The 26,131-nt window shown below is 38.3% G+C and overlaps 1 protein-coding gene across 8 annotated transcripts in view; it reads left to right on the top strand.

Moving 5' to 3' along the window:
* The window catches only part of RALYL (RALY RNA binding protein like), a 782,895-nt gene that overhangs the window by 693,598 nt on the left and 63,166 nt on the right, over positions 1 to 26,131 (top strand). For 7 of the 8 annotated variants that reach the window (XM_070477450.1, XM_070477455.1, XM_070477449.1 and 4 more), the window contains 2 exons: positions 2,236 to 2,283; positions 12,771 to 12,934. In XM_070477450.1, the coding sequence (XP_070333551.1) occupies positions 2,236 to 2,283; positions 12,771 to 12,934 (212 nt within the window). The remainder of the gene's footprint in view (positions 1 to 2,235; positions 2,284 to 12,770; positions 12,935 to 26,131) is intronic. The other variant, XM_070477451.1, reaches the window with a different exon arrangement.

Genomic DNA, 26,131 nt, shown 5'->3' with positions numbered 1-26,131 from the left:
TCACAATGAAGATTATATGCACTGCTATGTCAGGAAAGTTTTGAGGTAAATTTATCCCTTGAATTTGATGATAGCCAATAGGTTGTCTTTAAAATCCCTAGACTCAATGCCATAGTTGAGTCTAACACCAGTAATATCAACTAAAGCATAAATCATTATAACTTTAGCAATCTGCAACTGTGGGGCAAAAGAGGCCACTTTTGTTCTGACTGCTCTGGCAGTGGTCTCCTGGTCTTCTCTGGCTAGCAGAGGGAGATAAACAGCAGTGTTGCTCTGGTTAGACAATGCTCGGTCTCCATCTAGACATTCACATGAAGTAGGTCTCCACTTTGCATTTCAGAACTTGAGTTCAAACTCACTGTGTTCCGTCAGGCTGTGTTGGACAGGAACCAGCCCTATCTGATAAGCCAATCATGCTAGGTCAGTACCCCTGCCCTGTGCATAATGGGTGTGAGGACAAATGCGTAATCTATCCTGAAAACCACGAATGACAAGCCCTCCTCAATGTGTTCTTTCAATTTTCTTAACAAAAGAAAAGTTATGAAGGACCATTAAATTGATATTTGGGGAATATAAAATTACTCGCCTGTTGTATGGTGGTTAGATACCATATTGCCATCTGACTTAGCAATTCTACTTTTAGTTATATACTCAAAAGGGATGAAAGTAGGAGCCCCCCCAAAAATGGTTGCTCACCAAAGTTCGTAGTAGGAGTATTCACAACAGCCAGGAGATGGAAACAATTCAGATTCTATCAACAAATGAACAAACAAAAATACACACACACATACACATACACACACGAGTGGAGATTTATTCAGGCATAAAAAGGGATTGAAATTCTGATATGTTAGAACATAGATAAGCCTTGAAGAATTATACCATGTAAAATAAGCCAAACAAAAAAGGACAAAGAGTATATGATTCCACTTATATGTGGCACCTAGAATAGACAAATTCACAGCTATAGCAAGTAGAATAGTGGTCACTGAGGCTTTGTGAAGGGGCCGGGGAGCGAGGGAATGAGGAAATATTGTTTACGGATGCAGAGTTTCTGTTTGAGATGATAAAAAATTTTTGGAAATGGTTAATTGCACAACATTTCCATTGAATCTTGACATTTAAAATGGACTTAAATGATTAGAAATGTAAATTTAGTTATGCATATTTTATAACAGTAAAATAAATGAACAAATATTAAAAATGATTACTGCCCTGTAATACCAGTACTCCATTTAGCGTAACATTAAATTTCTTTCAGGCTGAGGATGGTTGCATGGTGACGAAAAACAACTCCAGATGTGGATTCAGAAGTCTTTCCCTCCAGTCTCAGCCCCGTCACTTACTAGATATAAAATTTGAGCTAGCCACTGAGGTCCCTTGCACTTTAATTTTTCCCAGTCACAGTAACCAATAGAACTGTTTTGAGAGCTTAAAATTATTAATAAAAGGTAATAATGCATGTAAAGTGTTTTGTAAACTCTAAGAATTATATAAGTAGATGGGGGAAATTTTATTATACATTCATTTAAGGAGTTTAGTAATAATCTTATCCCTGAAATGTACTTATTAACTCTTCTTTAAGTGCCCTACAATATTGTCATTGTTGGTAAGACTCAAAGTTTCTTTTTTGTTAATTTTTCTCTACGTAAGTTACTGAATAGCAAGGTTTTTAAAATAAAAAGAAAATGCTGAATTTCTGAGGAAACCACATTTGTATTTACTTTTCTTTTTTTTTTTCCATTTATTTTTATTAGTTGGAGGCTAATTACTTTACAACATTGCAGTGGTTTTTGTCATACATTGAAATGAATTAACCATGGATTTACTTACATTAAACTTTTCCATTTATATTATTTCTATACCATCTGTTTATTGTTTATTTAGCCTCATTATACATACCTTAGGAAGAAGGCATAGCTATATTATATCTTGTCTGAGGAAAAATGGTTCTAAAGTAAGTATTACAAGTATTTAAAAACATTAATTTTGCTACCTGTTCTCATCTTCATTCCAAACCACTCAATCCATTATCAGTGTTTACGTTACCAAACATATAATAAGAGTTTGACATGGTATTATATCCAGTTGGACATTATCTTGTAAAGCCTTTGGATACATAATTACATTGGAAAATAAATATGTAAAAGCAACATAGATTTGTGGCCCTCACAGTATAGATGAACACCGAGACCGCTGCGATGTCGACAACTAATTTCTTGCTTCCCTCCCCAGCGGCTATGTGTTTGACTATGATTACTACAGAGATGATTTCTACAGTCGGTATGTAAACTTCCCATCCTTGTTTCCCTTTGGCTTAAACTATCTTGTAACTCTCCTGTACATTTCATTCACAGATATTATTGATTAATACATCTAAATAATATTTTACAGTAAAAAAATAAGTCCCAATAAAATATAAGAGGGACAGATTTTCCTCTTTTGATTGTACCTACTTCGGTATAGTAGATCTTGGGCTTTTAGACTTTGGTGGTATTTAAACCTAAAATTTGGTTTCTGATGTTTGGATGATAACCAATGTTATTTTCCAGATCTTGAAATTGGAATTCTTAACTTGGACTTCTTTAAGACTGAGAGATTTATAAATTCAGACAACGAGTCCAACCTTCTAAAATGCATCCACTTTCATACAACACAAAAATTCAGTAAAAATTTGGACAAGTCTTGCTCTGCATGGTAGTGTGGGACCATAAAAGGAAACCATGCAGAGTGATGTTAATAATCAATGTGGGAAATAGGATTTTCCATGACCTTTAAAAAATTTTTGTCAAAATGTTAAAAAGTCTATGTTATAAATATATTATGCATGTATACATATATAGAAATTCCTCATGCATACATATAGGAAAATACAGTGAAACAGTTATTTAGTATACTAATTTAAAATTTGAACATTGTAATGTAAAAATACTAAGAGCTAGTGTGTTTTGTCTCCTGTAAAAATGACTTACTGAACATGATGTGAATAGCACTAGCCTTCTTCTTTTTCTGTGATATGGAGCAAGCACCTCTTTTACCCCTTGGTGGATTGTTATACTACTAATCCTGGGTCAGCTTTGACACTTTATCAATGTTGTGAACTACCCCTAAGATTTCCTCAAGATGATTCCTTTTCTTTGCCAGTTTCACTTCCTCTAGAACATCTTCCTCCCTTCTCAGCACATCACAACCACTTTCCTTATTTGCGTCATATGTTTTATTTTACTAACTTCCTGTCTTCATCTCTAGAGTCTCTTAAGTGGGAGAGTGTCCACATCCCTACAATCAGCTATTTCTCCTATAATTCCATTTATGTTTAATTTTAATTTTATCCCCAGTTTCACTGGACCGTACACACACATATGAAAACAAAGTAAATGTTGTTTAAAGTTCTATTCAAACAAACAAACAAATATCCCAAGGCATAAAAACGGAAAGTTAGAAAAACAGAACAGACATTTTATGCAGGGAAGAAGCTCCGTGATCCCTTGTAAGGGTCTCATTCTCTTTGCTCAGCCGCGCGGGTCCTCTTCCAGGCCCCGGAGGGCCCCATGTCCCTTCCCGTCTGGGGCCCTTCCTCTCCTCGCTTCTTCTCCTCCTGCCTCTCTGCACCATCTAGTGAAGGACTGCATTCTTCAGGTCTCGGCGTGGACTCCTCTCTCAGACTAAATGAGGCTCTTCTGTTCCCCCTCCACACCTGTTACTGTTCCTTCCCAGCACTGCTCCTCGCTTGTCTTGTTAAGTTTCTCTTTGCAGTGGCAATATTTGGTTTATTTCTGCGCGCCTCCTTCCTCCCAGAGGGCAGGAAAGATGCTCAGCTCTGCTTATTGTATCCTCAGGCACTATCATTAAGTCTCACACATACTGGAAACTCAACTTTGGTTATTAATTCAACTCCTTAGATGTAGAGACATTTTGCTTTCTCCAAGGTCACATAGTTAATTAGTGGCAGAATTACAATCATAAACTAGGTCTCCATTTATATTCAGTAACCAGCTGTGCAGATACGCAAAACAGAAGGGTAGCAATATTGGCCTATGGTTTTACATAAAAGGAAGCAGCCTTTTCTACACAAAACCAAATCCACAGCCATACCTTTAGCACCACTGTGTTCAAAGCTAAGCAAGTGATTCCTATAGTCACCCTTTTATGACCAAATATAAATTTTTAAGGATGACTTTCTCAAATAATTTTTACAATGTATATAAAATATAATATTTAATTTTAAATATTTAATAGCTTGTAATAACCCATCCTAACAATAATCTGAAGATTCTGCAGCATTAAAATAATCCCATTTACTATGATAAAAAAAAAAGGATAGCATTTAAGTAGTCTTTCGATTATTTGAATATTTCAGTTTTTGACAATTTCAAAACATTTTCTAGTACTCTTTTGTGTTTCAGGATGCAGAACACTGTCTTCATTTTTATGAATAAAGTTGCCAACTAATATATTTTAGACTGTCAATATGAAACTATCTTCACATTGTTACCTCTTACATATTTTCTATCATGTGACTTCCTTATACATTAAAAAAATTTCTACCTAAAATGGAGTCGATGGTAGGAGACCCAAATTCTGGTAATCAACCTGTAAACTTTGGGCAACTAGTCAGGTTTACAGTTTTCTCAGCGACCCAGGTAGCACCAGTGGTAAACAGCCTGCCTGCCAATGCAGGAGACATAAGATCCCTTGGCAGGCAAGATCCCCTGGAGCGGGCATGGCAACTCACTCCAGTATTCTTGAGGAGTCTGGCAGGCTACAATCCACAGGGTTACAAAAAGCCAGACACTAACTGAAGTGACTTAGCACTCACCCAATATTTGCATCTTACTATGCATATATTGTAACTCAAAAAATTGTAAGATATATAAATAGATAGATGATGATAAATATATTTTACAAGCAAATGAACAAGAACCTTAATCAGCTAGTAATTACAGAGCCTGAAGCTTTCAGATGGTTCTCCGTCACACACAAAAAAGCTGAATAATTTCCAAAATCATTTGTTCATCTTATACAAAACCTGTTTGGTTTATAGGTGGTTTATAGGTGTCTGTTGGTTTATAGATCAGTATGGGTGTGCTGCTAACAGACTGAGCAGTCTGTGCTCTCAATAGTTTATTTTTCATCTTCTGCGTTTGGCAGAGAGAGAAGCATCTGCCGTAGTAGACGCAGTCAGGAGTTCCCTGTGAACATAGATTCCCCAGGAAGGAGAAAGACTGGAGGGGCTGGACAAGAGAAATACCCTAACGGGCCTGTGCCAACAGTTTTATCCACAGTAATTCCTCCTTAGTTGCATTCTGCTTGTGTTTATCGTTAAATTTTTGCTCCTTTTACTAATGGCACAAGCATGGGCAATTTATTTAATGCCACCAAAACCTGTCTCATCAATGAAGTGAACATGAAATTAATGCCTACCCCATAATATTGTTCTGAGGATTAAATGCAGTAGCATATTTTTATGACCCGCATTACGCCTGGTGTGTTTTTGGTACTTAATCAATGTTAGCTACTGGTAGCCTACAGTAACCATTAATGGTGATAGAGAACGTGTTATACTGATAGTCAAGTAGCAATGTCCCTGTGACTGAGGAATACACTGACTGGTCAGTCGTCCTTCCGTAAGAAGTCCGTTGTGACACCTCTGGATTATTCTTTTTGTTTGGTTGTCCCTCCTCCTGCCCCCTAGAGCATTCCAGCTGCAGCTGAACACTCTTATCAACACAGCTATTTCCATTCCCTGCACGCTGCTTGGTTTTCCGTCAGGAACACAGAAACATATAGTTATGCTGAACAAGGAGAATTGCTTGTAAAAAACTTTCTAACCATGTATTAAGGAACCAAAAAGGCAAAAGCAAAGAAACAACACAAAACCCACAGTGGTATGATGGAGTCAGCAAACTACCTCTGCCTCTGCCACCTCTCGGGCTGGAAAACAGGAAAAGTTAGGATTATCAAGTACCAGTCTGGAAAAGGAGACTTACAGAGCTCCCGTGGAGAGTTGCTCATTGCGACCCCATGGACTGTAGCCCCCCCGGCTCCTCTGGCCGTGGAATTCTCCAGGCAAGAATACTGGTATGGGTAGCCATTCCCTTTTCCAGGGGGTCCTCCTAACCCAGGGATCAAACCTGGGTCTCTCACACTGCAGGCAGATTCTCTACTGTCTGAGCCACAGAGAAGAGTATCACTAAACAATAGACTTGAGAGGTTATTCTGAACAGTTACCTTTGTGTATTACACAAGAACTGCCCAATGATTCACAGCACCAATGGCGTTTTCTTTCAAAGGTCAAGTATAACTCTAAATGGAAGGCATTATATTTGTACCATCCCAAGTAAAGTAAAAGGAGAAGTATACCTAAAATTCATACCTCCAAGGAATGTTTTCAGTTTCTGAGGTATCAGCAGTTTTAATCCAACCTCTCTTCAATAGTACCAGGAAAGGCACTGAGACATTTATAACCTCCAGTAATGAGTTAACTTCTAATGATGGAAAAAAAAAAGAAATGCCAGAGCTGCTTGACCATAAATATATATGTGTGTGTGTGTGTGTGTGTGTGATGTGTGTACACATACACAACACTGATTCAAAATGGGGCCTTGCTCAGATCTGGATCCATTTTGACATTGAGTAAATTGATATAGGAGAAGCTACCAGAGCTGCAGTTAATGAGAAAAAACTTGTCTCAGATCATTGATTATAGAGCACAGAATATATTCATGAATATTGGAAAAACATATTAGCAAGAAGCAACGTCTGTTTCATTATGCAAATTTTTAAATTACCATCTGGTAGAATGGGATTCCACTTAAAACATTTGGAAGCCTTAGCATGGCACGGTTGACAGAGGATGCGATACGGAGTCAGAAGACGAGTTGCAGGCCTCAATGTGCGGGTGTTGACTGGTTAAACTTGGGAGGGGAGGTTATCTCATCCCTTTCCCACAAGTTTCCTTCATGGGCAAAATGGCTTAATGATACACACGTAGCAGAATTATAAGAATTAAATAGGAGAATCATTTTATTGATTTATAACCTCACAAGAAGGAAATGGCAACCCACGCCAGTGTTCTTGCCTAGAGAATCCGGTGGACAGAGGTGCCTGGTGGGCTGCTGTCCATGGGGTTGCAGAGAGTCAGGCATGACTGAAGCGACTTAGCCCGCATGCATGCACTGGAGAGGGAAACGGCAACCCCCTCCAGTGTTCTTGCCTGGAGAACACCAGGGACGGGGGCCCTGGTGGGCTGCGGTCTATGGGGCCACACAGACTTCAGTTGGACATGACTGAAGCGACTTAGCCCGCATGCATGCACTGGAGAGGGAAGCGGCAACCCCCTCCAGTGTTCTTGCCTGGAGAACCCCAGGGACGGGGGCCCTGGTGGGCTGCCGTCTATGGGGCCGCACAGACTTCAGTTGGACGTGACTGAAGCGACTCAGCAGCAGCAGCAGCAATTGCCACTTGAATCCATTCACTTTTTAATTCACCAAAGCTGTATACAAGATACAGAAGACAGCAAAATTGTACAAAATATAAAGATTAGATTAAGGTCAAAACATTGCTAAAATAGATCGCTGATGATTACAGTCAACCCTTTAAAAGCATGTTCATGAAGCATTTGTACAAGATTAGGGATGGCGCTTGCTGGTAGGGGTTGGGCTGTTGGCAAGGGTGGCTTCACAGAAAATCGTGGAAATGTTTAGTGACAAAAAAACAAAATAAGAATTACTCATTTACTGGTCTCAAGTGAAGTGTGCCTATAAAAAGCATTTTTTGGATTCAGCTGTAACCAAAAGCTTATTTATTTGAAGTCAAGGTGGAAATTATAAGCAGATTTTATGAATTTTGAGTAGTTCAAACAGTACAGAAATCAGATATTCTAATAGGCTAGAATAATTCATGTGGATTTCAAATACAGCCTTTTTAAAAAATGAATAGGCATCTTAGTTTGGCTTGATAGACTATGTTTATCAGGAGTCAAATAAGCTGAAGACAGAAACCCTTCCTGTCATTCAACAAGCTTGAATGAAGACACAGCCTGAGATCTCGGAACGTAGAGTTATTGATCTTCATTTATCATCTGCTAAAAGGGTCCAGGGAGAACGTGGCCCTGAATAGGTGGTCAGATTTTGGTTCTGGGCAGGCCAGTTGTTTAACCCGAAGTCCAGACTACATTTTTTGGTTAGCACTTAATCACATAGTGACTGTAAATTTAGGTTCATAAGTAAGGAAAATGAAAAAGCATTTTTATATGGGAAATTTAGAAGAAAACAGATAATTACTGATTTTTAAGTTATCATTTATCTAAATGATAATCTAGTGTTAAGTGACAAAGTAATACACAAATATTACATTTTCAATTTTTTTTGTGAATTTTAAAATCACATTGGTTGACAGTGAAAGTTCAGTTCAGTTCAGTTCAATCACTCAATCATTTCTGACTCTTTGCAACCCCATGAACTGCAGCACGCCAGGCCTCCCTGTCCATCACCAACTCCCAGAGTCCACCCAAACCCATGTCCATTGTGTTGGTGATGCCATCCAACCATCTCATCCTCTGTCGTCCCCTTCTCCTCCCGCCTTCAATCTTTCCCAGCATCAGGGTCTTTTCAAATGAGCCATCTCTCCACATCAGGTGGCCAAAGTATTGGAGTTTCAGTTTCAACATCAGTCCTTCCAATGACAGTGAAAAATGGGCATCAAATTAAAAGTCCAGCGATCAAGTAATGATTTATTAGACTGTGGTATATCTACTTATGAAAATGCACCACAGAACTTAAAATAAATGTTGTGAATGAGTGAAGTTCACTCAGTCATATCCAACTCTTTGCAACCCCATGGGCTATACAGTCCATGGGATTCTCCAGGCCAGAGTACTAGAGTGGATAGCATTTCTCTGCTCCAGGGGATCTTCCCAACCCAGGGATGAAACCCAGGTCTCCTGCATTGCAGGCAGACTCTTACCAGCTGAACCACAAGAGAAGCCCAAGAACACTGGAGTGGGTAGCCTATCCTTTCTCCAGCAGATCTTCCCTACCCAGGAATTGAATTGGAGTCTCCTGCAGTGCAGGCAGATTTTTTACCAACTGAGCTAAAAATAAACGTTAGGAAGACCATTTAGCAAATGTGGGAAATGTTTTCAATATAAACCAAAGAGGATTAGCCAGGATACATTACTGTATATACATTATGTTTTCAGTTACATAAAAAAATACAAATTCTTATAGAAAAAAGATTAGAAAATGACAGTAATTGTTTTAGGGTAAGAGATAGGAGGTTATTTTCTAAATATATATTTTCTGAAAATGCATTAAAATGTTGCTTTTTTATTGTTGAAGTTTAATAATAACAGGCTTTTAGTAAAAACAAGAATTCAAAATTATATTCATTTTATACATCAATATGCCATTAAATGGCATATGTTTGTCCAAAAAGCAACTGTTAAAAATAATATCCTTATTCTTTCTAGACACAAGCTGTGTCTATTTTTTATCAAATAAATCAATATTAAAATTGCTTACCATTTTTCAGCTTTTGTTTGATAATGAAATCACACATCTCAGATATTATTAAAGCAAACAAAGTTCCAAACAGGAGATGACCACATGAGAAGTAGAAATGTTTATTAAATAAAATAGACCCTCAGACTTCCTCAATCTGTTGTTTTTATTAAAATCTGACATTTACTTTATTTATTGCTTGAGAGTAGGTCTTTTAAAGCTTTTGTTTTAAAATAGGCCTTAGAGAAAGGAGAATTATGTGTTTGACTTCATTATAAATCATTATTTGTTTGACTTGTAAACATAATGGGAAAAACAATATTCTAACAGTATTAGGGAAAATGAAGGGCCATTAAAGGAAGGGAAAGGGAATACAATTGTGAGAGTGGAAGAACAAAAAACCAAGAAAAAGGAAGGAATTTTAAGTTTTCAAGTGACCTTGGAGATTTGGATTCCCTTGAATTCTATCAGATGGAAATTTCTCTTGGATTATTTTCTCTGATTTGCTGTAGACAGGATTCTGATGAGAAAGCCAACTCTTGTCTCCTTTATAGGCTGCCTTTCACCTGCTTCCTTCTGTATTTAGAAGAACTCCTACATCTTGCAGGCCCAGAGAACAGTCTGCCTCCCTTCCTTATTTTGTTGTTAATATGTTTTCATGCTTGAAAACAACTCCCAGTCTTCCTTCTTTTGGTTTCTGGTAAGCTCAACTTGGCCCAGTGGAAAGTAACAAACACCCAGCTCCATTAAAATTTAAAATCATGCTCTCATATGAAATGCCCTTTTAGCCTTGTTTGTGCGTTACAATATCACTTTTATCAAAATCAATTTCTAATACTGCATATCTTCCCAACAGAGAGATAGAATGAATTGACAAAACCTTACCCGATTCTGTAACGGGAAAGGAGTCATCTTCCTTTGAAGTAACACATCCAAATATTCAGAAAACAAGGACCTCTCCCTATAGGAACTTACAACAGAGAGCACAACACATACTGCTCGACTAAAACGCACATCGCACGCTAAAAATAGGTCACAAATATAGTGAACAAGCGCAGCTCTCTTTTTTCAACATGAGATCATACCAGGGCAACACTGGAAGTTTTGTAATCCTTGTCTGGGGGAAAACAACAGGAATATTGATCAACAGTGCAGTTTGTATAAAATATTACTGAATTGCACTATCATTAAAGTAGTAGGGAGTGCGATGTCTTCACTTGACCTGATATCCATTATAGCACTCTTACACCATTTTATATTTCAGTTGTGCTTTAGAGATTTTCTTAACTCATTGTGTAGATTAGTTTATTTCATGAACCTGCTAAAAGGCATTTTGACGTCCTGAGGAAACGGTTCCTCCAAAAGAGCTTCCCTTTCATCTCAAGCAGCAACTTCCACCTTGGAAGAGATGGGTCAGTTGTCACATTTCTGTTGTTGCAGTAACTGGGGGATGGTAGCTCGTGAAAAGCACCTTTTGTACTTTGGTTCACTGACAGGTTGCTCTGTGAATTCAACGTATAAATAAATAATGTAGGTCCTGTTTTGTGATTGAAATGAGGGGCAGGCTTAGTTGACCCCTCTGATTTTCGAGCCCCTAGTGGCATGAATATGATTCACAGCCCCTTTCGGCCTCATCGGCCTCTACCCTTTGAAGTCAACTCTAATGTGTGGACGTCCATGACCTGTTCTTTGCTGACAGTTCCTCGGCTCTAATGGACTTCGCTTATGCACGGAGGATGACCCCTCTCTTGAACTCTGTCTCCTTTCATTTCTTTTCCTTTCCAGACATCTCTTAGTATTTCCTAGCACGTTCCCAAATCTTTGTTTTTGGATCCTTTAGCTCTCTAATATAAAAGATATTCTTAGTACCAAGGTCTGCTTCAAATGTGGTTTATGTATATCCAACTTTTCTCCCTCCTGTCATAGTATTCAGTGTTTCTGAATGAATACTTGGAAACCAGCCTATCTTAATCATTGTCTTTCATATACTATTTTCCAAAAAGAGATTATCACATTTCTCTCTATATATATAAATAAAATGTAATTTTATGAAATAACCAATTATACAAGGTTTTAAATATTTTAAAATGTAAAGCTGTTCTCATTTTCTCATTTCTGTCTTTCACATTAGATTTTCTATTGACTGCTTTAAACCACTTATGAGAATCTATATAATAGTGTCATAATAAAATATATAATAACCATCATTCTAAGTCAATAACGCTATTTTGTTTATAGTAGACAATGCAATAATACCTCTGGCTCACTGGCAAATAGTTTTAAAGATAAATGAGTGTATATATATATATAATTTTTCCCTCTGGTCCTTTTATGCTGCTCAAATATGCTTAGTCACAAAAATTTGTGTATGCAGTATAACATGAGACTTTGAATATATTAACTACATATTTATATAAATATGTAAATACTCTTATACTTTATCTCTTTCATTGTCTAATGCAAATACATGGGTTATAGTGAATATCATTTTTTGCTTTTAAGCAGAAGCTTCAGAGTTTTACTGGTACTCTTTGTTAGACCAATTTTAATAGCTAACTACAAATATCTCTAGCCTCAATTTCCACATCTACCAAATGGTCAGAAAAATAAAATATCATCCCGATAAACATTTTCTATCAGTTTTTTAGTCAAGAAAGTTTTGTCCTCATTCTACCAGCCTTTCATCCAAGTTCAGCTCCCTTTTTTCTGTAGTCAGAAAGACTTCATTACTTAAGAAAGTCCTTAGTGAGAGGGAAGGAACCATGTTGATTTTTCTCTCACAGCTGCCCTCTTTAAACTAGTCATACTTCTATTTTTTTCCCCCCCTTCTGAGCTGCTTTCTGATTATACACTAATTTTCTTTGCTCTGTCCCTGATTCTGCATGATCTTTTCCTCCTTTCAAACTAATGTCTTACTAAGTATCTGATGTGGAAAAGGAAGATTTCTGTTGTGAAGAAGGATAAATCTGTTAAATCAAGCAAAGAAATATACTAGGCAATGAAGGTCAGCCTAACTCCAACATATTGCAAAGTTCTTTGTTCTTCCATGCCTTAATAAAAGTGAGTTCATATCAAGAGTCAGATTTTACTGTTCTGAAAGAATAGACTATATTAGCATCCTTTTCCTTTAGTGAAACTGAATCTTCCTGATGACAATATTAAAAAATTTACTGACATTTTTTGCAAGGCCATTCTCTTAATCATCTCAGACATTGGTAGAACGCGCGGGTGTAAGCCAGCTCTCAGCCGCGTTTGTGTTTCGTGAAGGTTGTTTGATTACCACGGCCGTGTGCCTCCGCCGCCCCGCGCGGTCATCCCGCTGAAGCGGCCCCGAGCGGCAGTGACGACCACCCGCCGGGGAAAAGGAGTTTTCTCCATGAAAGGAGGATCGAGGTCTGCTGTCAGCGGGTCTTCTTCATCCGGCTCGAAATGTAAGTAATCTTCTTGGCTTCCCCGTAAAGAAGGGTGGGGGTGTGCACCATTGCATGTCTGTATTCGGTAAATTAATCAAGAATTATGGCAGGGTTGCTATGTGCGATGTATGAGCGAAATATCAGACGGATAAGAAACGGTCTCTGCTTTCCACTGCACTACGTTGGAGTGGCGCGGTGGAGGCCGACACGGACTTGACTAACAAACCTGGGAGCGATCAGGAAGGTGTTTTATCAGAGCCAAGAACATGCTCTTGGCAAACCTAGCTTGTGACACATCCAAGTTTTGAAATATAATATGCTGCTTTTGGTGAAGAAATAAATTTCACTTCCAAAAAGAGTCATAGAGTATCTTTTCAGAGAAGCAGTATGCAAAATCAGTGCATGTTTTGAATATTTGAGCCCTGGGATAGCTAAGAGGGAAATAGTAGAAAGGCTAAAAGGGTAACTTGCCATACTATTCTAAATAAGGAGAATGGTGTCTGAAAACATACGTAATGTCATAAAAGCATAATATTGATATAACCTCACATGAATTAATAAAAAGTAGAGCTACAAACCTCCCAACTGAACACATTATTAAGTTTTTATATGGACAGATCCAGAAAACATATAATTTTTGTTATGAGGATATTATTCTTAAGGTAAAGATAGCAGTTTTTCTTGCATTTCTTGAGGTTACAGTCTACAGAGAAGATACAGACAGTAGCAAGCGAGGTAAAATCTGAGGTTTTAACGCGGTAGATCGTCACTATGTCAAAGAAAAAAGTAGGACGAAGCAACAGAGAGAGAGCAGCGCTGTGTTTCATGGGATGGTGTGTGGCCGCCTCTCTGATAAGGCGCTGTCCGAGCAGAGAGCCCATGGAAGCGGGGAAGGACTGTGCGCGCGAAGCTGTTGGTGGCGGAGCATCTGGGCAGAGGGAAGGGTCAGTGCGGAGACCCTACCGTGGAACAAGGAAACCAGGGCCGCAGAGTGAAGAGGAAATGTGGTGGGAAATAAGGCAGAGCCAAGGCGAGTTCCAGTGCGGCCTGTTAGATCCCTGAAGGGGGGTTCTGGTTACTTTGCTTCTGTCCTTCAAGACAAGCAAAGCAAATCCTTTATCTAAATTTTACTCATGGGTAAGCACAGAGAAGCTAAATCATCAAGCGAAGAGCTGACTCATTGGAAAAGCCCCTCATGTTGGGAAAGATTGGAGGCAGGAGGAGAAGGGGTCGACAGAGGATGAGATGGTTGGATGGCATCACCGACTCAATGGACATGGGTTTGGGTAAACTCTGGGAGTTGGTGATGGACAGGGAGGCCTGGCGTGCTGCAGTCTGTGGGGTTGCAAAGAGGTGGACATGACTGAGGGTCTGAACTGAGCTGAACTGAACTGAACTGAAGCACAGAGAATGTTACATAGTTGGATGATAGACCCAACACTAAACCCATGTTCCTTCATTCTCATCCCAACATATGCTGTCTACTCTAGAACATTGCCTTGTACCTTTGTGCCATCAGAAATACTAAGAAAGAACACTGTTGAGATACTTTGTTTTTATACGAAGAAGTGTGAAAAATAGTTACCCTCAGCACTGATGCTTCTGTTAACTAAGTTTGGTACACTCAGTTTGAATTAGCTAATCTAAATAGCAAATTACATGGATTTACATTTCCCCATATACTGACTCATCCATTTATCTAATTCTTCTATGGATAAAAAAAATGTGAATTCTCTTTTTGAGTCTTAGTAATAAAAGAAAATGAGTTTCTGCAAAAATCTCTAAATAATCTTATATGCTGTCTATTTTCAAAAACAAAGAAAGTTCTTGAATTTGGTTCTTGCTGTGGAAAATTGAGCATTGAATTGTCTGCTATGTTTATAGAATACTTTTTTTTTTTTTTTACCATAGTTGTATTAAGTTAACTTTAAATAGAAATACCTTGCGCATCTGTGGATGCTTTGCCCTGGAGTCACTTTTAGAACAGTGTTTAGCAATGGGAGTATTATTGCTGTTTTGGCCATGGCAGTTCTATGTTGTGTAAGAATATTCCAAGCTTTGCAGAACATTCAGCATCCCTGACTTTCAAACCTTCAAGGCCAGCAGCACTCTTCAGTCTTTTTAACAACTGTATGTGTGCTTATGCATTTCTAAGGTTTCCTTAAGGAGATGTAACCACCCTGGTTTAGAACCAGTGCTTTCTGGCCATTCTTGGGCAAATGCAGCTTTGTACAACTCAACCACTCGATTGCCGTAAACCTTAGTTTTTCCGCAAACAGTGATAGTTTCCAGGGGTTATTTTGGTGTAAATATCTTGATCTTCAAATGGTTAAGTTGTTTCTGGCCTCTTATTTTTGATTTCTAATCCTCTTGGGTCATAGAGAGAGAATGTGAGTTATAAAATTTTTTTGAGTACCTTAGAATTTCTCGTGGTTTCATAATGAGATTTTGTGAGTGGGAAATAGAATCTATTTTCTGCCTTTGGTATAATGCTATGTGCCTTTTATCTTGTTGGTTGTATCATCCGATCCTCTGTAGACTTTGTTCTTTTGTGGCAAATTGATAAGTGAAATTCTGAAAGTGATTACTTAAAATTCTCTACCAATTAGTGACCTTATAAAGTTCTTCTTTCCTTGAGGTTTTATTTTATATTCCATGTTGCTTGGCTGGTATTTATATGATGTTTTACAGTAATAGTTAAATGATAGCTAACATTTTTTTGATGTTTGTTCTATGGTAGCTATTGTTTTAAACACATTATTAATACATACATTTTCATGTATAAATTAAATATATTAATTCATTTGTTTCTCATAACTGCCAATAACTGAAGTATTGTTATCATTCCCATTTTATAAGTGTGGAAAAATTAAGTGATATCCCTAAAGTCACAGAGCTATTTAATAACAGAGCCCGGAACCACAGCCTGATTCTAGGGCGTCTGTTTCTAGAGTATAGGATCTTATGTCTTTGCCCTTTTTAGTACTGCTTCTCTAAAACTTCTTGGAGAATTGTAGCTTTCACATCTATGTAATACTTCATTTTCTATCTGTACTCTAGAATTTTGCTTTTTTCGATACGTTGCTTGGTTCTTTACTGATAAGACTCTCTTTTGGTTTCCATTTTCCTAGTCTACCATTTATTTTCCCCTTTCTTTGTCATTAGTTTACCAGGACACATGTGGTAAATTATGACAAATTGAATGGTTTAATGACAAATATTTAGAGGTTGAACATCTGAGATCAAGGTGTCGCAGAGCTCTGCTCTGTCTCTGGAAGTTCCACGGACAATCTGTTCCATGCCTTTCTCCTAGCTTCTGGAATGCTGCAATCCCTGGCATGCCTGGGTTTACTGACCAAACGCTCCAGTCTCTGCCTCCATCATCACACGCGCTTTTCCTCTGTGTCTTTGGGTCTATGCATCTTCTCCTTTTTTTATGAAGACATTAGTCATATTGAACTAGGACTCACTCAATAACCTCATTGTGATTACATCTACAAAGATGTATTTTCAAATAGGTAACATTTCCAGGTACTGGGATCGGGACTTATCTTTTGAGAGAACATTTTAACCAACACCACTATTACTTTATTTTTGCATAAATTTTTTCCTAAAATAACATATATCTGGACCTTGTTTTTGAAAGCAATATGAAAGTCTTTGTTTTTTACAGGGAAATTTAATTATTTTATGTATGTTTTACTCACTAGCCTGTTAGATTAGTTTATATTTCATCCATCCTAACTCCAAGGATTTAAATTATCCTTTCCTCTCTTCTTCCTTTCCTTATGCTTGTTTAATGAATTTGCTTTTAATTCTATCTCTTCCCTCACAACAGTCTTAATTTGGATATTCTACTACATCCCTCTTTTTCATTAGTGACTATAATAATATATTAAATTTGTATAGATAAAACTACTTTATCTATTTCTCTCCTAAAATTAAACAATACCTATTCTAACTTGCATTGACGACATGGATTTTAGAAAGACTGTACTTCATCACTCCCAAACCCCATATGTTCCTGCCCTTTGAACCTTCCTCCCAACCCCCACCACGTCCTGCCCCTCTAGGTTGTCACAGAGCGCCTGGTTGAACTCCCCATGTTGGACAACTTCCCAGGAGCTATCTGTTTTACATATGGTAATGTATATTTTTCAGTACTGCTCCCTCAATTCCTCCCATCCTCTCCAGCCCCCACTGTGTCCACAAGTCTGTTCTTTATGTTACATCTTTATTCCTGCCCTGCAAATAGGTTCCTCGGTACCATTTTCCTAGATTTCATACATATGCATTAAATGTTTGATATTTGTTTTTCTCTTTCTGACTCACTTCACTCTGTATAACAGGCACTAGGCTCATCCACCTCACTAGAACAGACTCAAATTCACTCCTTTTTATGGCTGAGTAATATTCCATTCTATGTATGTACCATGACTTTATCCATTCATCTGGCAACAGACATCTGGTTGCTTCTGTGTCCTAGCTATTTGTGAATAGTGCTGCAGTGAACACAAGGGTACATGTGTCTTTTTGAATTATGGTTTTCTCAGAGTATATAGGGCTTCCTAGGTAGCTCAGCTGGTAAAAAATCCACCTGCATGCAGGAGTCTCTGGTTTTTTTCCTGGGTTGGGAAGTTCCCCTGGAGATGATGGGACAAGCTACCCACTCCAGTATTCTTGGCTTAGACGGTAAAGGATCCGCCTGTAATGTGGGAGACCTGGGTTGAATCCCTGAGTTGGGAAGATCCCCTGGAGGAGGGCCTGACAACTCATTCCTATATTCTTGCCTGGAGAATTCTCAGGGACGGAGGAGCTTGGCGGACTACAGTCCATGGGGTCCCAAAGAGTCAGACATGACTAAAGATAGCAAAGTGTATATGTGGTAATAGTGTGATTGCTGGGTCATGTCGTGGTTTTATTTCTAGTTTTTTAAGGAATCGCTATACTGTTCCCTATAGTGGTTGTATCAATTTACGTTCCCACCAACAGTGTAAGAGGGTTCCCTTTTCTCCACACCCTCTCCACCATTTATTGCTTGTAGATTTTTTTGATGATGGCCATTCTGACTGGTGTGAGGTGATACCTCATTGTAGTTTTGATTTGCATTTCTCTAATAGTGAGTGATGTTGAGCATTTTTTTCATTTGTTTATTGGCCATCTATATGTCTTCTTTGGAGAAATGTCTGTTTAGGTCTTCTGCCCATTCTTTGATTGGGTTTTTTTTTTTCCCCCTGATATTGAGCTGCATGAACTGCTTATATATTTTGGAGATCAATCCTTTGTCAGTTGCTTTATTTTAATTATTTTCTCCCATCCTGAGGGTTGTCTTTTCATCTTATTTATACTTTCCTTTGTTGTGCAAAAGCTTTTATGTTTATTTAGTTACCATTTATTTATTTTTGTTTTTATTTCCATTACTCTAGGAGGTGGGTCATAGAGATCTCGCTGTGACTTATGTCAGAGTGTTCTGCCTATGTTTTCCTCTAAGAGCTTTATAGTTTCTGGTCTTACAATTAGTTCTTTAATCCATTTTGAGTTTATTTTTTGTTAGGAAGTGTTCTAATTTATTCTTTTACACATAGCTGTCCAGTTTTCTCAGCACCAACTATTGAAGACAATGCCTTTTCTCATTGTATATTCTTGCCTCCTTTATCAAAGATAACATGCCTATAGGTGCTGTGTCTATCTCTGGGCTTTCTATCTGGTTCCATTGGTCTATATTTCTGTTTTTTGTGCCAGCACCATACTTTCTTGATGATTGTAGCTTTGTGGTATAGTTTGAAGTCAGGAACATTGATTCCTCCAGTGCCATTCTTCTTTCTCAAGACCTGCCAGAATTCTTTGTATTTCCCTCAGTGGCAGATTCAGAGGCATTGCTTTCAGTAATATTTGTTAAATTCTAAATATATATTAAACAACTCCCTATAATAATGTTACACCTCACAATTATAGTGTAAAGAAAAAATGGTAAAAATAAAAGTGCAGTTCTTACATTAAATGAAACTAAGCAAAGCACATAAATATAATATATGAATTTGATGGAGATGACATATACTAACCTATTACACAGAAGGCAGAAATGTGTAAAAGTTAGAAATGGAGAACAAAGAAAAAGAAGGTTGAATATTAGGTTTAACTGTGCTTAGTCACTCGGTCATGTCCGACTCTTTGTGACCCCATGGACTATAGCCCACCAGGCACCTCTGTCCATGGGATTCTCCAGGCAAGAATACTGGAACGGGTTGCCATGCCCTCCTCCAGGGGATCTTCTCAACCCAGAGACCAAACCCAGGTCTCCCGCACTGCAGGTGGACTCTTTACCATCTGAGCCCCCAGGGAAGCACCAGGTTTAACTAGCAAGCCTCTTCTAAAGAGACCTTTGTCATGAGGGACAAGCATAAGAAATGAACATAAAGTTAGCATCAGCGTCAGTTCCTCACAGACTGTGGTTTTTCACAGTGGTTTTGATTTGCATTTCCCTGATGATTAATGATGTTGAGCATCTTTTCATGTATCTGTCAGCCATCTGTATGTCTTCTTTTGGAAAATGCCTATTCAGACCCTCCGCCCATATTTTAATCAGACTCTATTTTTTGCTATTGAGCTGTATGAGTTCTTTGCATATTTAGCATATTGACCTCTTATCAGATACGATTTGTAATTATTTTCTCCCACTTATTAGGTTGCCTGTTTATTTTGTTGGTGTTTTTTTTTTTAATTACTGTACAGAAGCTTTGATGTTTGGTATAGTTACTTGCTTATTTTTCTTTTGTTGCTTTTGCTTTTGGTGTCATATTCAAAATATCATTGCCTGGACCTGTGTCATGGAGGTTACTGCCTACATTTTCTTCTGGGAGGCTTATGGTTTTAAGTCTTGCATTCAAGTCTTTAATCCATTTAATTAATTTGGGGGTGTGATATAAGATAGTGGCCCAGTTTCATTCTGTTGCATATAGTTGTCCAGTGTTCCCAACGCCATTTTTTGAGGAGACTCTTCTTTCCCCATTGTGCATTTTCTGTTCGCTTGTCATAAATTAATTGACTACTTATGGGTGGGTTGTTGTTTTCTGGGCTCTCTGTTTTGTTTGCTGATCCACATTTCTGTTGTTGGGCCAATACTATTCTGTTTTGATTACTTATACCTTTGGAATATAGTTTGAAATCAGGGAGCATTATGCTTTTTTCAGCCTTGTTCTTCTTTCTTAAAATTGTTTTAGTGATAAAGTCCCATTTTGTGGTTCCATACAAATTTTAGAATTGCTTGTTATATTTTTTATTCTACAAACAATCTCGTCTTTCTCATGTGTCATCAGTGGAAAATTTCTTCCTGTCTCTCTTCCTTTTGACACATATTTGCATATGTGGGCTCTAATTTCTGTCCTCTGTGTCCTTATCATTCTTTTTTGTTTGATTGTTTCTATGTTTACTCTTCTTTATTGTGTGATAGTTTCTTTCAACCTTTGCTCTCCTAAATTTGCTTTTTTAGCAGTTTTACTAATAACACTTTTTTATTCAAAAATCAAGTGTTTAGTTCTAGAAATTCTTATTTTATTTTGCTCCTGTTTAAAGGTTGCTGCTGCTATGCTTTGCTCAGTCATGTCTGACTGTAGCCCACCAGGCTCCTTTGTCTATGGAATTTTCAGGCAAGATATTGGAAAAATACTGGAGCAAGTTGCTCCAGTATTAGACCCCAGTTCTATTCCTGGGTCGGGAAGATCCCCTGGAAAAGGGAAAGGCTACCCCCTCCAGTATTCTTGGGCTTCCCTTGTGGCTCAGCTGGTAAAGAATCCACCTGCAATGTGGGAGACCTGGGTTCGATCCCTGGATTGGGAAGATCCCCTGGAGAAGGGAAAGGCTACCCACTCCAGTATTCTGGCCTGGAGAATTCCATGGACTGGATAGTCCATGGGGTCACAAAGAGTTGGACACGACTGAACGATTTTCACTCTCTTGCAAAAGCCTGCTCTGTTAGTCGCTTGCTTTCTTGTATAATTCCCTGACGTTTGTGCATCTGAAGCTATGTTGGTCCCTCAGGATGTGAGGAACTAAAAGTCAATGCTCTAATCACCTTGACCAGTAGCTATCTTGGGCCTCTGTTATGACATGTGAGAAGACTTCTTTGCTCACCAGTATAAGTGAAGTCGCTCAGTCGTCTCGGACTCTTTGCAAGCCCATGGACTGTAGCCTACAAGGCTCCTCTATCCATGGAATTTTCCAGGCAATAGTACTGGAGTGGGTTGCTATGTCCTTCTCCAGGGGATCTTCCCGGCCCAGGGAATGAACCTGGGTCTCCCGCGTTGCAGGCAGACACTTTACCATCTGAGCTAATTGTCCACTCAACAGTGCCTCTCCCCACAGGAAGTGCCTCTAGTGTCGATGGGACTCTCAGGCTCTCCCGGACTATCCAGGACTATCCGTTGCAAAGTGTTAGGTATACTCCTCACCACTCTAAGAGAATATAATGGACTCCTTTCTTCTTGCCCAACCCGCCCAGGGAACATTAACATTCTTTCCAGTCTTCCAGGAGAGGCGTTAGCCCTTTTCTGAACATCTATAAACTTAGTGTCTTTTCTTGCCCCTTCATGTGCAAACACTCCAACCTCCTGCCTTTTCTCAGAGGCTATGAGGTCTCATAGGTATATATGGATGCTCCTTCAGTTTCTATGTCAGCCACAGTTTATCTTACTTTATTATTTAATTTAATATTATATTTTGGGGGTAGAGTCATCCAGGAATACCATGTTTCTATCTCTCAGAAATCCCCAGGTACTGAAAAGTCTAATGACTTTTTTTACATTGGAATAAATCAGTAATGAAAGGACGTTTGCACAAGCACAAATTGCCAAAGTCAGCTACTTGAGAACATAATTCAAACTAGCTTTCTGTAAAGACCATCTAGTAAAATAATTATTTGAAATTTATTATGGATGTATTAATTCTCAAATATGCTAATTTAAATAAAATTATTAATATTTAAAGGCAACAGACTGATCAATTCTGTGCACATTTCATACAGTGCTATATATTTAAAGACTCAGTTCACAAAAACTGTAGTTTAGTGTTGTTTTAGTGAAAATGAATCTAAACAAGATTTATATACTTAATTGGCAAGATTAACTAGACTCACAATTGTACATTCTCTCTGAAAGTATATTAGCAGACTATATTATACATAGAACTATGTATATATAAGTATATATAAGTGAATACAAACATTGATTATTTGATAGTACTTTTACAATTAGCCTGGTCTGTGGGAACAACAATAATTTTCAAATTCAAATCACACATGAAAAACTTCAGTGAAGTGTGAAATATACTATGTTAATATTGGCTTAAGTGAATGACTATTTGCCGAGGTATATATTTTGCTCCTTTATTAATAACTATTTCCCAGTACTAAATGATTTGGTAAGTTTAGAGGAAGAAATTAATGTTATAGCTTAGGCAATTTGTCATTTCTTATTTCAGAATTTTTAATAATGCTTAATTCTACTGAGGAGAAAAACTATATAAAGAAAATATATTAGTGCTGTAATTTGCCAAGGTTGAATACTGACAAGCTTTTTAAATGGATTGCTCTTTTAAAAAATTATATCACCACTAGGTATTTCTGTCACTTTTCAAATCAACTTGAATTAAAACTATAACCAGCTTGTCCCATTCCATATCATAGAATCATAAAATAAAGATGTGATGTTGCTAATAAACACTTTATAAAAGAGAAGACATAAACATCTATGAGCTTTGGCAGATGTTCTTAGTAGAAAAAAATCACCCTTTTGAAAAAAATATAATATTAAATAAATTTATTTAATTAATTAATTTAAATCCTAAGGTCTAGCAAGAGAAATCCCAATAAATTTTTATGCCTTTGGAGTTCTGTTGGTGCAGTTTTTAGTGACATACAACTGTAAGATCCCTGAAACACCTAAGAGGCAATTAAAGGCAGTTCAATTAAATTTAAGAAGTAGTAGTTGAGACCTTATCCTCAACACTAAGGAAGTGTTGTGTTGGTTTTCCCCCCCAAACCCATATGATTTTAGTATAGAGTGAAGCATCAATCAGAGAAACAAATGTTAATATCCAGCAAAGTATCACTAAATATCCCTTTTCATCCATCATTTTGGCCAAGGTATTTATTCTGCTTTTAAATATCTGGCCAGCAGGGTTAGAGAAGGCTTAGTAGAGAATACTGAATTGTGTCTAGAAGGATAGGAGGATTTGGAAAGAAAGTGCGAGAGACTTCTGTTTCCCTGAGTGGAGAAGAGCCAAAGCTTTATTCTCAGATTGCCTGGGGTGGAATTTGTGTTGCACAACGTACTAATACTGTGGGCGTGAGGAAATCCTCTAATCCCTGTGTGCGCTTCTATTTATTTTCTATCTGTAAAATGGAAATAATAATACTTTATGTATAACACTTTGTCATGGGAATTAAATGACTGATGCATGTAAAGTTCTTGGGCAAGTCTTGTCAAACAGCAAATGATTGGGGAGGTTTGTTGTCACTGTTAGGTAAGAGGATGGGGTATGAAACTGCTGTAACTTGAATCCAGTCGTGGCTCTGCCATTTGCGAGCTGTGTGCTTTGGGGGAAGATTCCTTGTTTGTTGTGCCTCAGTTTCCTCGTCTATAACGTGGGAATGGTAATCTCACCACCATTTCCATAAAGTTTGTGGGAGGATTAAATGAGTTAACACGTGCAAAGCTCTTAGAATAGTGTCTCCCATATGAAAGACTTAAGAAGAAGCCTTGGTAATAGTAATATTGTTATTATTACTGTCTGAAGCAAAGATTTATCACTAGCAGTGTCAGTTAAGAAACCAAGGATATTATGATTAAACAAAACAAAAGATAAAGACGGTTAACAGGAGAGTGAAAAACTGTGGAGACTATTGAAGGGTTGAAATTTTATCCAGGGCTGAGGGGAAAGGCTCTCAGAAAAGTTCTGTCTGATCAAAATGATATTGACAGTTTAAGAAACTTATGTGATGGTTGTGTTCACGTGCTGAGGCTGCTGTAACAAAGCACCACACCCGGAGTGGCTTAGAGAACCGGATCTATGTCCTCAAAGCTCGGGGAGCTGGGAGTTGGAGATCCCGGTGTCGCTCATGTTGGTTCCTTCGAAGGGTCTGAGGGAGGCGTCTGGGTTCCCCCTCTCCTTGGCGTGTTGGTGGCCATCTTCTCCTTGAGTCTCCACGTCTTTGGCATTCTGTATATGTGTATTTTTTAGGGTTCTAGTCGTATGGGATTAGGGCCTCCTGGGTCTGGTGACCTCCTAACTTGATTACCTCCTTAAAAATGCCCCGTGTCTAAACAGAGCCACACTGTGGAAGGCATTGGGGCTAGAAATGTCACATATGAAATTTGAGGTGGATACAGAACTCATCACATAACACAGGGTTAGGTGCGTATAAAACAAGCTAAATGTGGAGATCTCAGCATACACTTCAGCTCTTTACATTTTGATAATCCACTTCTTGGATATTTTTTACTTAGCTCATCCTGATAAACACACAGAACTTCTCAGACACACATGGCTTCACAGTCTGGACACTGACGAGCACTTTGTATAAACAGAGTGATAAGTCCTTGCTGAAATCACCACCTGATGTTTAGATACGCAGCAGCCAAATCAAAACAGCTACAGCGTGTTTAAAATAAACAAATACATTTGTGAGCATCTGCGCTTGGCTTTTCCGCTAGGCTTTAATATGGCTCATTAACATAACCAGACTTTAAAAATGCAGGCAGAAAAGAAAGAAAATGTTCAATAAAATCTTTGTATCAACATGGCCTTTGAGCATTTGAAGTGGTTTTCTCAGTTCCACTGTTGTTGTCTTTGCTCCATCCCCCAGTCGTGTCTGACTCCTTGTGACCCCGTGGACCGCAGCACTCTAGGCTTCCCTGTCTTCCACAGCCTCACAGAGCTTGCTGAAACTCATGTCCATTGCAACAGTGATGCCATCCAATGATATCCTCTGTCACCCCCTTCTCCTCCTGCCTTCAGTCTTTCCCGGCATCAGGGTCTTTTCTAACAAGACAGCTCTTTGCTTCAGGTGGTCAACGTGTTAGAGCTTCAGCTTTAGCATCAGTTCTTCTAACTCAGGATTGGTTTATTTAGGATGGACTGGTTTGATCTCCTTGCTCTCCAAGGGACTCTCAAGAGTCTTCTCCAACACCACAGTTCAAAAGAATCAATTCTTCGGTGTTCAGCCTTTTTTTTATGGCCCACTCTCATATCCATACGTGACTACTGGAAAAACCATAGCTCTGGCTATACAAACCTTTGTCAGCAAAGTAATGTCTCTGATTTTTAACATGCTGTCTAGGTTTGTCATAGTTTTTCTTCCAAGGAGCAGATGTCTTAATTCATGGCTGCAGTCATCATCTGCAGTGATTTTGGAGCCCAAGAGAATAAAGTCTGTCACTGTTTCCATTGTTTCCCCATTATTTGCCATGAAATGATGAGATCGGATGCCATGACCTTCGTTTTTTGAAAGTTGAGTTTTAAGTCAACTTTTTCACTCTCCTCTTTCACTTTCAACAAGAGGCTCTTTAGTTCCTCTTTGCTTTCTGCCATAAGGGTGGTGTCATCTGCATATCTGAGGTTATTGATACTTCTGCCAGCAATCATGATTCCAGCTTGTGCTTCATCCAGTCCAGCTTTTTGCATGATGTACTCTGCATATAAGTTAAATACACAGAGTGACAATATGCAGCCTTGATGTACTCTTTTCCGGATTTGGAACCAGTGCACTTCTCCATGTCCAGTTCTAACTGTTGCTTCTTGACCTGCATACAGATTTCTCAGGAGGCAGGTCAGGTGATCTGGTATTCCCATCTCTAAGAATTTTACAAAGTTTGTTGTGATCCATATAGTCGAAGGCTTTGGCATAGTCAATGAAGCAAAAGTAGATGTTTTTTTCTGAAATTCTCTTGCTTTTTCTATAATCTAACAGATGTTGGCAGTTTCATCTCTGGTTCCTCTGCCTTTACGAAATCCAGCTTGAACATCTGCAAGTTCTTGGTTCATGTACTGTTGAAGCTTAGCTTGGAGAATTTTGAGCATTACTTTGCTAACTGGAAATGAATTTAATTATATGGTAGTTTGAACATTCTTTGGCTTTGCCCTTCTTTAGAATTGGAATGAAAACTGATATTTTCCAGTCCTGTGGCCACTGCTGAGTTTTTCAAGTTGGCTGGCATATTG

The sequence above is a fragment of the Odocoileus virginianus genome, chromosome 15 (assembly GCF_023699985.2).
Source record: "Odocoileus virginianus isolate 20LAN1187 ecotype Illinois chromosome 15, Ovbor_1.2, whole genome shotgun sequence".
Classification (NCBI taxonomy): domain Eukaryota; kingdom Metazoa; phylum Chordata; class Mammalia; order Artiodactyla; family Cervidae; genus Odocoileus; species Odocoileus virginianus.
The sequence above is the reverse complement of the archived record's forward strand: the minus strand, read 5'-3'. Positions and strand labels throughout refer to the sequence as shown.